Source organism: Pelecanus crispus, chromosome 2 (assembly GCF_030463565.1).
Source record: "Pelecanus crispus isolate bPelCri1 chromosome 2, bPelCri1.pri, whole genome shotgun sequence".
Lineage (NCBI taxonomy): Eukaryota > Metazoa > Chordata > Aves > Pelecaniformes > Pelecanidae > Pelecanus > Pelecanus crispus.
Window position 1 is genome coordinate 95,592,234 of NC_134644.1, and position 15,224 is coordinate 95,607,457.

Sequence of the window (15,224 nt, forward strand, 5' to 3'; positions counted from 1 at the left end):
GACTGTATCCAATGAATGTGAAGAAACAGAAGCTAAAGCACCTAACTCCCAAGATGCCTTTTCACCTCAGAATTACAGGAGGCACAAACTAGATCTTGTACAGAGTTTATTAAAAACTGCTTTGGGAAAAGACACTAGAGGTAATGGGAAACAGTTTGCACTAGCACTCTCCTGCTGATGCTGCTGAAAGAAGAACCTTGGTGAGAGATTTAGGAAGGAAAATACCAACAGACACACAGCTTGACTGGCAAAATCAAGGTTGCCAGAAGCACGTGCTAAATCTAACCTGTCACATGGTTCTCCATGCCATCAGAGAGATACCCTTTCCACTAATGCTATGGAAACATAAAGACCTGGGTTTGTTTATTTAATCTTTAGATTTAAGAGCAAAGAAAACGCACTTTTTTTAAAATTCAGATCCTTTTCCATGGTTGTCTCTGTGTCCTAAAGATCTCGACCAGTTTACAGCACAGGAAAAAGGATACTGAAACTCTACGCTGAATATTCAGTTTTTCTGTTGTGGCATATGCACAGCACACTCAGCCTGCACAGAAGAGAATCACCTCTTTTTTTTGAAAATGAAGTAGAAATTACATGTGTCCAAAAATTACTCTACACAGCAATACTCGGAAGTAGAGTAATAATTTTGGTCTTACATATTATCACCTATAACAAAGGTTTCAGCAGTCTCACTGAAAATTTAACACACAAATTTGCAAGCGCAGCAAAAAAAATCCAAACTGTCGGTCTACTAATTTTTTTCAATAGCTAAGACTGTAATTGTAAAGTTTTAAGACAATGTACTAGCTCTGAGGAAGCTGCTTTTCTTTGGCTTGCAGCAAACATGCTTTAACAGCCTTAGTTATGTTTAGCCTTAGGCTTTAACAACTTTAATGATGACTTCTTCCTAATGTCCTTTATTACAAAAATGCAAATTAAACCATACCCTATTTCCTATAGTATGTGATTTAAACACCTTGCCCAGACTTGTTTATTATAGTCTAATGCTCAGAGGGTGACATTAAATCATATATTAACTGCAGCATGACAATGATTTTAAATTGTGACTTGTACATTATATAGACAAACACACAGAAAAAAAATCTACTCCATGACATAAGAACTGCCATAGATAGTATTTAATTTCTATCAATTTCAGAAGGACTGGATTTATCCACCTACCTTCTAAGAGGTGCCATTGCATACATAAATTTGCTGTAGTCATCCAGCATGGGCCCATGAGTGTGCAGAAGGATAACATTGTAGCCCACCAATGCAATCAACATTATCACCATTTTCAACTCATAATTTATCCTCAGGAAAACAGAACAGGAAATGAGCCCTAATATGCAGCTGTATATAAAATACTGGCAAAGAAAAAATCAAATGGAAAATACTTAGAATTTGGCTCTTGAGTAGGAAATCATACATAATAAAATGCTCGGGCTAGTTTAAAAAACAAATTATTGACTGACCACTTAAGCATGGAATCTATCACAACCTGGGACATTATGGTTCACACACAGTCAGTAACAACCAGATGTTGGTATTTCATAAAACAGACCCTTTTTCTTACTAGGCTCCAATTCATCCAAACCTCAGTAGAACCCAGGTTATGCTCCTAATTTATGCTCCCTAATTTTCACCCTTTGTCACTTTTGATTTACTCATCCACAGTGGTGACGAGTGCCTATTTGTGGGACACCGCTGCTGGTGTTGAAGTTTAATACAAGAGCCTACTGCCAGCAGACTGACAAGAGATTTATTACTGTGCCACTGTACAGTTTTCACTCATTCTTGAGTTCAGTAACTACCCTGTATGTATTAATAGCATAAGGGTCAAGGTAAAATATCTAAAGATCTGAAATGAACAATTTCATTGCCTATATTTGCAGTATTTATAAATTGATGCAATACACAGTTGTTATGAACCTCATAGATATGCAATTTTACAAACCCTAGAAATAAAGCTAAGATATGAAGAATATAAAATTAACATGGCCTATGCATAATATAAATATTAAAAAGCCCCTTCTGTCCAATCCTCTTGAGTTATGACTACATAAGAACACATTCAATTGTTAAAAAAAGCTTTTTCTTTCCTATGTCATATATATCAACAAAAATATGTATGGTTGAAGTTAAATTCCTATAAAAATATTTTCTCTGGATAATTTCTGGAAATGGATTAGGGTGTCAAAATTAATGCTAAAACAGGAATAATACATTCTCACTAGAATCATTATCTTAGTCCTTAACATACAGCACCTTTGCCAAAGACGCTTCCTGAAAATTACAGTCCTGCACCTTGTAAGGAAGTTATCTTTTCTGAAACTACAAAGCATTCTATTTCTAGATATGCTATTTTCAGGCTACTGTTGACTTGTTGGTGGCAGTACTTTTGACAGAACCTGAATCACTGCATACTAATTTTGGAGGATCACTAAGAAGAATAATTTTCACAGCACCCATCAGACAGAATTGATCTGCCATCTGAATCTCTACTGCTACTGTAATTTGCTTGCAGATCTGCTTGAAATAAGAAATAGAAAGACCTGCCATTCTGAATCACCAAAAATAAAACTTCTCTGATGGCTGCATTTCACAGGAGGTCACACTCCAAATTCAGTGTTACGTAAAAGTAGTGGCATCCATTTTTTATTCTGCAAAGCATTCTACTTGTGAAATTAGTTTTCCAAAAAGAAACAAGCAAACAAAAGGCAGTCTTGAATCCACAAGTGGATGCAGTTTGACAAAGACCAAGAAACTTCCAAGTGGAATAGACAGTCTCTGTTAGTATTCCATAGGAATATATAAACTAGATTGAAAATTTCAGCCAAGATTTCAAACAAGGGTGGATGGATTAGAGAAGAGTGGCACAGCCACGTTTAAGAATGCAGACTCCAATACTGTGTATTGCAATGCAAGATTCCAATAAGCAACCAGCAGATCTGGAAATGAGTCTGTAGGCAACTCTGCTTGAGCAGCCACACCAGGTTATGAAGCTTTTTTTTGAAAATGCCACCTTAAATAAACCTTTTCCAACTGTATCTTACAAATATTCAAGGCTATTGTTTCTGAGTGCTCAACATTGCAAATGATTTTTTCAATTCCTGTCAAAGGAACTGAAATTTCACCCTTTTAATAACAGAATTGGCAAATTTTACTATGATGCTTAAAGTATTGTAGTTTGAATCCTTCTCTAACCCTTTCAGCTTTTCAGGCTAATGCAAAAAGGCTTGAAAAAATATCAGAGGAGGAACTGCAAGACAAAATGCTTCAAAAGATACACTGCAGCAGCCACACCAGGTTATGAAGCTTTTTTTTGAAAATGCCACCTTAAATAAACCTTTTCCAACTGTATCTTACAAATATTCAAGGCTATTGTTTCTGAGTGCTCAACATTGCAAATGATTTTTTCAATTCCTGTCAAAGGAACTGAAATTTCACCCTTTTAATAAAAGAATTGGCAAATTTTACTATGATGCTTAAAGTATTGTAGTTTGAATCCTTCTCTAGCCCTTTCAGCTTTTCAGACTAATGCAAAAAGGCTTGAAAAAATATCAGAGGAGGAACTGTAAGACAAAATGCTTCAAAAGATACACTGCAGAGGAATAAAGGTAACTGGCATTCTAGCTAGCTTCTCAGAAGGATGCATGCATCTACAAAGCAGGCAAGACACTGGAAAACAGTAACAATTTAGTGAAGGGACAGTCAAAGCAGCCATACAGAAGATCAGGACTGGTGGAATTACTGTCAAATGTAGGGCATGAGGGCTCTGGTCTTTGTCAAAGCACAAAAATTGCAAGCTGTCAGACAAATGGCAACGTGTTTCCTGGGCCTAGCGATCTGCTCTCAGTTCATCAAATGAACATGAACATTCCTACAGAGGAATTAATGCCCAGCTAGGAAAAAATCCCTTGGCCATGGGATAACCTCAGCCAGCTCAGCCAGCTTATTGCTACCAAGGAGCCTGCAGGCAGCTCCCACTTGGTAGCGGTGGTTATGCCACCTGTATGACCTCAACTTTACCTACAGTGCAGCAGCAAGTTCTCATGGACATTGTTTTTGTCTGACAGCAGAAATGATGAGTAGAAATGTTTCCTTTTAAGAAAATCCTGTAAGAGCTCAAAAGAGGAAAACTCTGGGTAACCTCTCCACAGATGGGATCTGCATGACATGCCGTCCCTGACTGGAGGGCCATCTGATGCTGCATGATTCAGAGTTCCCAGTATCTGAAGGAATGTAACACCACCTGCCCTCTTTTTTCTTCCTGTGCCAGCTCCAATAAATGGTATTTTAATCAATACCTTACAGAGTCTGAGTGCCTTTCTTACTGGCATCATGGGCCCAGTGCCTTGCCCTGGCACACTACATCCTTAGGATCTTATCTCCAGCCCAGTGCATTTGGTCTCTTCTCTTAAAATTTAAGACCTAGAGTTCTGTTGTTATAAAGATCTTTACTAAAGTAAAAAGGGATTCTACTCCAATATGTCTTTGGAGAAAAGCTTGAGAAGAAAGTAATTTTGGAATCCCCTAGTCAAATAAAGTGTATTCCAAAACTACATCTTTTAGAAGTCAGCATTATGACTTTTATTTATGTAACATGTGGAGGTGGCAGCACTGATACCACACTGTATTTTATCACAGGAAGAGATATGCATGACTTAAAATCTCCAAGGCCTAACTTCTATTATATGGAAATTACAGAAGCATCATAGCAAAACTAAACAATAACTAAACACAAGTAAAGTCCCTAAAACTTACTGTGTAATCTTTCCTAAGACTTTAAAAAGAGCAAGAAAGCTAGCAATACAACTTAGAAAAGTTATTTTGGGGGGTGAAGGAGGGGAAGAATCAATTAGTTTGCTTCAAAGTGAACAAAATTCTATTGGGGGTGAAATAATTCAAAAATCTCTTATTCACTCATTTTGGATGACATAGTCAATAGATCTGTCAGGTCCACTATCATCAATCACAGGAAGTTTATCTGTATGAATAAAGCTTAAGGCTAACACACAGATTCAAAAGACTGAATTTCTAATTTAAGGAAACAAACATTTGTCACTTAAGTATTCAGTATCCCATACAGTAAAGAGAGAATAATTTTATTTCCAGATTTTTATTAAAAATAAAATCAAAAGTAGTAACTGTGGTGGTTTTGGCTGGGATAGAGTTACATTTCTTCACAGTAGCTAGTATGGGGCTATGTTTTGGATTTGTGCTGGAAAGTGTGTTGATAACACAGGGATGTTTTAGTTACTGCTGAGCTGTGCTTACACAGAGTCAAGGCCTTTTCTGCTTCTCACCCCGACCCCACCAGTGAGTAGAAGTGCACAAGAAGTTGGGAGGGGACACAGCCGGGACAGCTGACCCCACCTGACCAAAAGGATATTCCATACCATACAATGTGATGTTCAGCATATAAAGCTGGGGGAAGAAGAAGGAAGGGGGGGGATATTCGGAGTGATGGTGTTTGTCTTCCCAAGTAACGATTACGCATGATGGAGCCCTGCTTTCCTGGAGATGGCTAAACCCCTGCCTGCTGATGGGAAGGAGCGAATGAATTCCTTGTTTTGCTTTGCTTGTGTGCACGGCTTTTGCTTTACCTATTAAACTGCCTTTATCTCAACCCATGAGTTTTCTTTTACTCTATTTTTACTTCTGATTCTCTCCCCCATCCCACTGGAGGGGAGTGAGTGAGCAGCTGTGTGGTGCTTAGTTGCTGGCTGGGGTTAAACCATGACAGTAACTCAAAAGGAATTTGTAGCTTTTTCAAGCTAGAAATTATGCAGTGCCTGAGGATGAAAATGATGTGCATTTGAGAGCTGTTTACTAAAAAAAGTGAGGGAAGAAGTGTTTAAAAACTTTAGCCAACCTAACCTTTTCATTTATTATTATCAGAAGTGACATTTTAACATAATTTTTGTGCCAATTTATCAAAGACAAAGTTTCTTTGATGAAAGAATGCATTTTAATAGTTTAAAATCTATAAACCAATGATTGTTAGAAATGTGCCAATCATGTGAATAGCTGACAAACATCTTAGTTATATATGGGAAAACAAAGGAAAAAGACCCACAAAGATTTTTTTTAAGAACAGCAGATTGAATCTTAATAATAAGTATAATTTATGAAAACTGTATCCTTCAGATGCTTGTTGGAGAACTTACTGGTAAAAAAGAAAACAAAATAGCTTTCAAGATGTTCAAAACTATAACAAGTAATATAAAAAAAAGATGACTCGAAAACCTGCTAACTAAAAAAGAAAAGAAATACAAATAAGCATTGGAACAATTTATTTCTACGTGCTTGTGAGTGTGAACGTATGCAGAGGCTGGAAGAAGGACTGCATCATTTCTTTGACAACAAGGATAACTTGATGTCAGGGCCAAAAGAAGACGTAGGCACCTATCCATACCTGGTGGTATTTAATTAGCTAAATTTGAAAATGCGAAACAGAAACTTATGCTCTGCTGTCGCTTTATCAGCGAGATGCTGAAAGTTCGTAAGTGCAGTTACTGCAACTGTTTTTTTCTGGGAGAGTTATATACATAATTAACACCTTGCTTTTGTGTGTGCCTAGGGTTGTTTAGCTTGACATAGTGAACAGCTGTTTCATGTAAAACATATTGTGTGGAAATCAGCACACACCATTCTGGTACTGGTCTCATCAGTTCTGCATAGAGATAAAATAATCTCTCTTTTCTTGATGCCTCCTGCTTATTAATCCAAAGACTATTGACCTATTTTGGCACAATATACACCTTGTTATGTTCAATTGCAGGTCTTCTGTTATCCCTCTAAGAATCATTGCTCTCTGGGACACAGATCTTTGCACTTTTTGCAGGAATGTCCTTCCCCCTCTTCTTGCATGTGATGCTGTGCTTTTGTTCATGCTAAGACATCTTCAAATCAGTTCAGATCTTTTAAATGGTTTATATAGTGGTACACGAGTGTTGTATTTCCCCCCCTCACTCCACCTCTTAATCAAATATGCAATGACAGAAGTGTGACGATCACAGATTTCACATTTACTGATAGGTGAATGATGAAAGTGGTGAATATTTTCAGGTCTGCCACTGGTCCTTATGAAACCCGACTGCAGACCGACCTGGTTTTCTCACTGACAGCGATGTGGAGCTTTCAGTCACAGTCTGTTTTGCAGTTGCTGTGTGTCCTCCTGATATCTCATAATGCCCATTTGTTGGCATGGGTGAGCTATGCTTCTTAGCTATCAGACTGTTTCCTGCTTTTTAATCTGACATTCACTAAGATTTCTATTTTCAGAAGTACTAACCTCCTTTAACTTCCCACTTCCTTCAAATGCAGTTGCAGGTGACTGAAAAAAATCAAGCTTTTGCTGTAGTCTCAAAAACTGGTGGGTGTTTAACTTCAAGCAGATCCAGCAACAGTCAATTTAGTGTAATAGTTGTAAACAAACAAAGAAACATAAAATTAACTTACCGGTAGGAAAAAACAGTTGTTTTCTATACACCACCGTGTCTGATTACTCAAATTAGGAAAACTCGCATTTGATGAATTAAGAACTGAGGGAAAAGCTTTCACAGCATTATCCAGGAAAAACTAGAGAAAAGCAACATATAATTCATTAGCTTGTCAGCTGTTTAAGGTCAAAATAGAGAAGAGAAATAGAGAAGTGGAGAAAGCCTTGCCACTAATCATTTAACTTTGGTATTTCACTGCAAATTGAAATAGAAAAGGGAAAATGACATCACTTGATTACTTGTTTCTGCATGCTCAGACAGAAACAACTTTGTTAACCTCCATCTGACACTTCCCATTTGAATAAAAGACAAAAGGCTCTCTCTTATATTACTTTCATATATCAGAATCTCACATGCATGAGAGACAATGATGAAATAAATTCAATATGAGTAATTCCTGGGTTTACCTCAACTGAACCTCCTATTTAAACACAGGAAGAATTAAAGAAAGAAAAAGAAGTCTTTACTGAAGTTGATTTACACAGATGTAATCCTTCTCATAATAACAATGATGATAATATTGGTACTAATGTTATTGAAATAAGAGAGTGGAACCAGTATCTCCTGGGTCTTAAAATTCAGCCAGTTGATGTCACAGGTAACCACCATCATACAGTACCCTTTGACGTACTGATCCAGTGCTTTCTTAATGAGTTAGATCTGACTACATTAACTCCACTGCTTTGAATTTCACCACTTAAACTGTTTCTAAGTTTAACCACTACTCATGGCCAGTTCCCATGGTTTTTTTTTTTCTTCTTGAGCTAATATCATCCTTTTGCTTTGAGATAGCTCCTTTCTCTCCCTAGTATTTACGTTGCTAATATTTAATGCCATCTCAGCCTTCACTATGCTTAGCAGTCTATGTTTTTCTAGTTTCTTCCCAGAAAACAAGCTCTTCACTCCCCTGATCATTCTAGTAGTCTCCCTCTGTACATACCTCTTTCAATTCAACCTTCTGGGTGATCAAAACTGCAAACACACTTCCCAGATTTTACCAGTGAGTCGTGCAATAGCATTAATACTAATTCTGCAGAAAATATGTTTTCATACATCCCTGAATGACAGCTCCTTTGCTCACAGCTACAAAACCTTAATAGCTCACCGTACGTCTCAGAAGTTGGGCTCAGACAGATCATGACATTACAGCAGCTTAACACATTGCTGCACATTGACATAATCCCAGTCACTAACATCATGCTCAGCAAATGTGAGGTAGTTTTCCTTCATTGGGACTCACTTAGGTAAATGTGGTTTATAATTACCATGAGGTAAGAGCAGTCATATGGATGGCTATTGTGATTCAGCTGAGTTGTCATTAAACCCACATAATTAATTAAAATCCTGAACTCACTGCATCTCCATCTGATGAGCTTCCAACTTGTATCAGAATTTCTTGTCACTGGTCTGTCGGACCAACCATAATCTTGTGCTCTGTACTACTAAATTTCATCCTAGTTCTTTTACTCAAATCCTCAGCTGACTCCTTCCTTTCTAAAATCCCAAGCTTGCCCTCACAGACATTGCCTGTCCGCTTAATTTCATTAGCAAATTTCACAGTCCCTCTTGTACACTGTATATGAAAATCCACACCAGGTTGACCACTGCAGAGCTCCACAGGTTGCCTCCCTCTCACCCATTGTTCTCTCCAGGTAGCCAGTTTGTAACCCACCTCTAAATTCTTTCCCCATCCCTGTCTTTACCTACTGCCCCAGAGAAAAACTGCTCAACTTCACTCAGAGTAACCAAATGTGGATCGAAATGGTTTATTGATTTACTAACTAACACTAGATCTGGTCAGCTACAGATCTGTATAGCCAAGTCTTGAAAACTTCCAAGGATGGAGACCCCACAATCCCCCTTGGCAACATGTCCCAGCACTGTACTACATGCACAGTGACTGGTTTTTTTTCATTTTAAAGACTATCCAACCTCCTAAGCCACTGCCCATGGTCAGTCCCCCTTGATATGTTTTATGTCACTGCTGAGAAGAGTTTGAAACCATTATCTCTGTAACACCCCTTCAACAGAACCAGGACCGGTTGCAGACTTGCGAAGACAATCAACACCGCCACCTGCTACCAGGACTTCTTTATAAGAAGTTGGCACTCACCTTTGTTTGTACAGTTGTAATTTCAGGTTGTCATCCTTCACTAACATGCTTCTCTGACTGTTTATGTGCAACTACACGTAATTAACGCACAATCAGTGAACTATACATTCAGGATCAGTATCAGTAATACAACAGATAAACCGCAAAACCAGACCCTACAAAATGTTAATAAACACCTACAGATTTTGAAACACCCTTCTATAACTGATCCCAAAGAGCTCTAATCATGCGCACACACAGAGTTATACACACATCTGCCCCTTCTCACAGGACATGTGGGTTAAATGCACACACTCCCTCTTCTGGGAGTGTGAGTTACCCTACTTGGACACCCCTCCCGTAAAGAGATGTGGGTGCTCTAGCTTTATGTACCCCTGTGCAACTCCCTACAAATTGTTAATGCACGTGCTAGTGAGAAAGCACCCCACAAGTTCACGCGTGCAGACAAACCTGAGGTGTGGGTCCCTGCTTGTCACAGCCCGCACTGTCGCCCACCCAGTTGCGGAGCAGGCAGCTCACAGTATCTGGCAGAGAGGCTGCTCTCGCTGGCTGAGGCAGAGGTGTGATGCCAGAGGGGTGACTTATGGCAGTGTCAAACCAGGTTTTGACAGTCAGCTGTTTCCAGTCATAGGTCTCTGCCTCCTGTTACAAATTTCCACGCCTCTTTTATACTTCTTCTCGCACTATTTCCTTCTTTACTTCAGAATTCCTTCTGAAGTCCCTTGGTTACTGTTTAACCCAGCTGATGCTGGTCTTCCTCTTCCACAGGGACAATTTCTGGCAAAGGCCCTCCAGACAGCTTTAAGTATTTAAACCCTCTCCCTGCCCCCAACTATTTAAATTGACAGTCTTATCTTAATAGATGTTGTTAACCAGGTCATTTGCCAAGAATGGGCAAAGAGAGTCCCCACATCCCACTAATAGTGCATTTACTTTTTTTGCAAACATGAAATAACTATATTTAGTTTCAGAATCCCATCCCACACATGTCCACAGAGCAAAAGATTATATACCATGAAGAACTCAATTATATTATATAAACATATATGTGTGTATATATTCATATATATTAATTTCTATTAAAGCATTTGAGCTTTGTACAGGGCATTTCTGACCTATAAATGTTGCTTGTATACACAGAATGCTATATGAAATGTGGTATATCTATGAATACATAAATAAATATAGAAAGGAAAAAAAAGGATATGGAAATGTTGTCATCTCCCATGAGCCAAACAACACTTATTTCTGAATGATGTGTTTGTACTTGTCTTTCTTGCCTCTCATCAGTTATCTACCTCTGCTATCACGCTTTGGAAATATATATTGTTCTTCAACATAGCATTTTTTTGTAAGAGACAGCTCAGTCCTACTAAGCAGTCACACCTACTCAAATGACTCAAATGAAAGCAATATTTTTTATGAATACCAATGTTTGCCAGGGAACATCTGAGCACACTAGCATTAAATTCTCATTTTAACTTCATATATTCTAACAGCTTTTTCTTTTCTTCTGTTCGTATAATCTGCAATCTTCAGTTGTGAGGTTTTTGCCTCACATGATGAAAACTGCTGCTATTTCTTTCACTAGGAGCCATGTGGTGACAGCCCTTCCCCCACAACATGGGATAAGCAAGTTAGTGCATCTCTCTTGTTATCTGACCAAGAATCTGCAAAAGCCTACATAATACACTAGTTTAGATCTTACTAAAACCAACGCCAACTTTCTCACAAAGGTACTTTCAACCCTTCTCTACAATCTACAAGGCACCAGAACCAAGGCGTCACAATGAACATGGTCCGATAGCCTGTAAACATGGCCAGGTCGAACGGGTTGTATCTCACATTACTAAGCAAGTGGGCTTGCTGATTTTCATGTTAATGTGCACAAAATAGCATCCTACTGAGAAGAAGGAAAAGTGGCAGAATTTAATACTGAGTGCACTAATCAAATGCACGCTGAATTAAGCAATTATGGAATAAACACTAAAATGTGTAAAGTTTTAGTAGTTACTATGTGAATGGGTTGACCCCATGACAGGTGGGCAGGAGGGAGGGAGCTGGAAAATACCCCTCCATTGAACTACTGAATCACAGAGTAAAAGGCAAAATTAATTGATTCAGGTGCCACGGATAGTTCAACTGTGGTCATCAACCTGTGGTAGCATGATGTCATGCAGCAGCCATCAGTAAAGAGAAATACTAATATCATTTTCTGTGCAAAAAGAAGGCATAGGCTACCTGCAGAACACGAACAAGTGCCCTTTTGCACACCAGTAAGAAACTCCACAGCCCAGAGGTAAGCTCTTTAGGAAGTGCTCCAGGATCAGTTCCAGAGAAGAGCTGTGCTTAATCAATGGAAACACATAAGCAGCAAAAACAAAGGTCTGGCATGCTACCAAAAAATGCAGCTTAATTGAATTTACAGCTTAGGTTTAATTTGATCCCATCATTGTTTTCTCTTCCTTATTATACAAAATTACACTGGAAATGGACATGTGAAGACTATAAAGGAAAGTATAAAACCAATCTTTGTCACCATCCCTCTCTCTCCCCACTACCCCCTTGCCTCATACGAACATGCAACTATACTTTAATTTTCTACCGTTCCAGAAGAGCTATGCAATCTCCTCAAAACACAATAGTCTACGGTTTTTATAGTGCTGTTGTAAAACAAAGTTGTTCATGTTTGTGCCTTACTCTTTTGTTCATCAAAAGACAGAGTGAGAAGAGTATAGTTTTAAGTATGGCAGAAGCATGCAAGTCTGGTATCATAGGTTGAACTAGAGGATTTACATTTTTCTTAACACAAAAAAAGTGAAGCAATGATGCTTTTGTTCAGCATTGCTCTTTTGTATGAACCTCTAAGGCACAAGTGCAGCACTCTTCTTTGTTTTTAATTTTTCTACCAGCTCTCCAAATATCCATGTGGCTTAGGAGAACTTTCTTCTCAAAATGCATATCACTGCTTCCTTTGAAAAATGCCAGTTGTTCTGGCAGCTGAATCAGGAATTTATCCCCAGATCCCCACATAAATACTCCAAGAATAATATGGAGAATCCTAAATTGTGGTATTCCTCATCTTCACAAGCTCATAAGAAGCAGTTTAAGGAGAGCCTGGAATGCTAAGTACCCACCTAGACTATTAAGCATTTTTTGAATAAATAAGAGGTGATGCTGAGATATTGGTAAGTTGGAAAAGGTTGATGAAGATCCAGAGAGTACTGCACTGCATTCAATTGGATTTTTAGAGCATTTTGTCTCTGGGTTTGTACAAGACTTCTTAGCTTTAAAGTGCTCATGCACCTAAGTTATTTGGTGTCCTGTGGTGTGTCTCTTGTTAATAGTCAAACTTACCAAATTCAAGTTGCTCAATAATTTTATTTCATTTTTTATAAAAGTTTGTGTGCCAAGTGAAAATGCATAACTATCTATGTGTCCCCATGTATTCAAGTCCCAGCCTCCCTCTAGAGGCGATATGCAGTGGCAAGCAACTGCCTTGTTCAAAGCTCCCAGCAGCATTAGGTAAGAGAGACGAGGAGCCTGCTGGGCCTTTACAGACTGAGATACCATCGTGATATTTGACAGATAAGGAGTGATGCTCATTTATGTGGATTAATCTTTGCTGGACTGTGGAGCAAACAATCATGTGACAGCATGACTCTTTCTCTCCCCACACACTTGGAAGACACCAGAACTGCTGTAAATATTATTTCAGGATGGTATCTCACCTGCTAGTGCATCTCTGCTAGTCCAGTGTACCTAGACTGATACTGATCTTAGTAAGTTTCTTAAATCCTATCTATAATCTGGAATGGATTTGTGATGGGGCCCTGCATGTACTGCTTAAATGACATGACTGCACCTGTGCATTCCCTTGCCTCCTTCCAACTCCTAGGCCAGGTCAAGCTCTAGGCAGTGTCTGTGTGTTCTTAAAAGAAATGCATTAGCCACCCTCCAAAAAAGGGTCTTCAATGTGCTAGGCACTGTGGGGACATATAACTAGAGCCTACCTGCCAAAGAGCTTGACTATTAAAAATATAGCACTAAGCAAGGTCAGCAACCATATTAACAGAGTTAGCTACACTAAAAGGAAGGTATATTAAAGAAAGCAGCTTTCTACTATGAGAATGGAAGCAAGTTTGCTTAATTATTTGTCATTATTAAAACATGAGATATCAGCCATGACTAGAGGGAGAACAATATGGGGCCAATACTTGCATCATTTAAGGCAGCTTGTGCTCACAGACGTACATTAAACAATGGAGCAAAAATACTCAAGCCTCTGTCACATTTCTAAAGACTTGTTCTTTCAAAGGAAATAGTCCAGTTGTTCAAAATTCACTGGATGAAATACAGGAAAGCAAGTAACATCCAGAGGAGGGACACAAAAATTATCAGAGGGATGGAACACCTCTCCTATGAAGAAAGGTTGAGAGAGATGGGGTTGTTCAGCCTGGAGAAAAGAAGGCTCCAGGGAGACCTTATTGCGGCCTTTCAATACTTAAAGGGGGCTTACAAGAAAGATGGGGACAAACTTTTTAGCAGGGCCTGTTGCTATAGGACAAGGGGTAATGGTTTTAAACTAAAAGAGGGTACATTTAGACTAGATTTCTTCTTCTTCGAAGGAAGAAATTTTTTACAATGAGGGTAGTGAAACACCGGAACAAGTTGCCCAGAGAAGTAGTGGAGGCCCCATCCCTGGCAACATTCAAGGTCAGGTTGGACGGGGCTCTGAGCAACCTGATCTGGTTAAAGCTGTCCCTGCTCACTGCAGGGGGGTTGGGCTAGATGACCTCTAAAGGTGCCTTCCAACCCAAACTGTTCTAAGATTCTGTGATCCTGAGTCTGAAAGCTGGTAGTTAGGGCACCTTCCTGGGACAGTACAGCCCTGAGATCTTGTTGCTGTGCCAAGAACCATTCATGCATTTGATGCAGAAGTCACTGAAACAAAGAGTTGTTCCAGGGCTCTTTCATCATGCCATGTTCCTTGAGATCACATGAATCTCAGAGGACAGTGAGGCACAATCATTTGATGTATTGCATACAGTTATTAATTCAGCTTCCAAGAATCAACTCTTTGCAGTCATGCAGCCCTACTGTCTCTCCGAGATGTCTGGATTGTTCCCTGCAATATACTTTCTCATGTTAGGTTTAATGCAGGTCAGCTTCACAAAAAGAGTTTTCCTCAGCCACTGATTGTTGCGCTACTCTATGTATGGCACCAGATCTAATGCTCAATGGAAGCAGCATTAGTCACCCTCTCCCTTCAGCTATGAAGTATTTGATACTTATGTCACATTAGCTGTTTTTTAACTTCCCTCCACTGATCATGACTATATACCTCTCAAATGTGAAGACTAGATTCAGATGTCTGCCGAAACAGCTAATTTCAAAATAAAATCGCACCCCCACTCTTTTCTAATGTCCCTTGACCAAAAAGACTGAGTTTTATTTGACATTTTGGTCTTAATTATGATTTATTAGGTGTGGGATGGTTAGACGCTTTTTATCTGCATTAAATCTTAATGGCTACATTTTGCCTTTTTCTACTGAAAGAGTTCATGGAAATAAATGCAGTTAATGGACTCTGCTATTAAGTA

The 15,224-nt window shown here is 38.9% G+C and overlaps 1 protein-coding gene across 1 annotated transcript in view; it reads right to left on the minus strand.

Annotated features, from left to right (window-relative positions):
- The window catches only part of ADCY2 (adenylate cyclase 2), a 241,385-nt gene that overhangs the window by 23,417 nt on the left and 202,744 nt on the right, over window positions 1–15,224 (minus strand). The window contains exons 17-18 of the mRNA XM_075705183.1: window positions 7,468–7,587; window positions 1,183–1,367 (exon numbers count right to left, since the gene is read on the minus strand). Coding sequence (XP_075561298.1) covers window positions 1,183–1,367; window positions 7,468–7,587 — 305 coding nt within the window. The remainder of the gene's footprint in view (window positions 1–1,182; window positions 1,368–7,467; window positions 7,588–15,224) is intronic.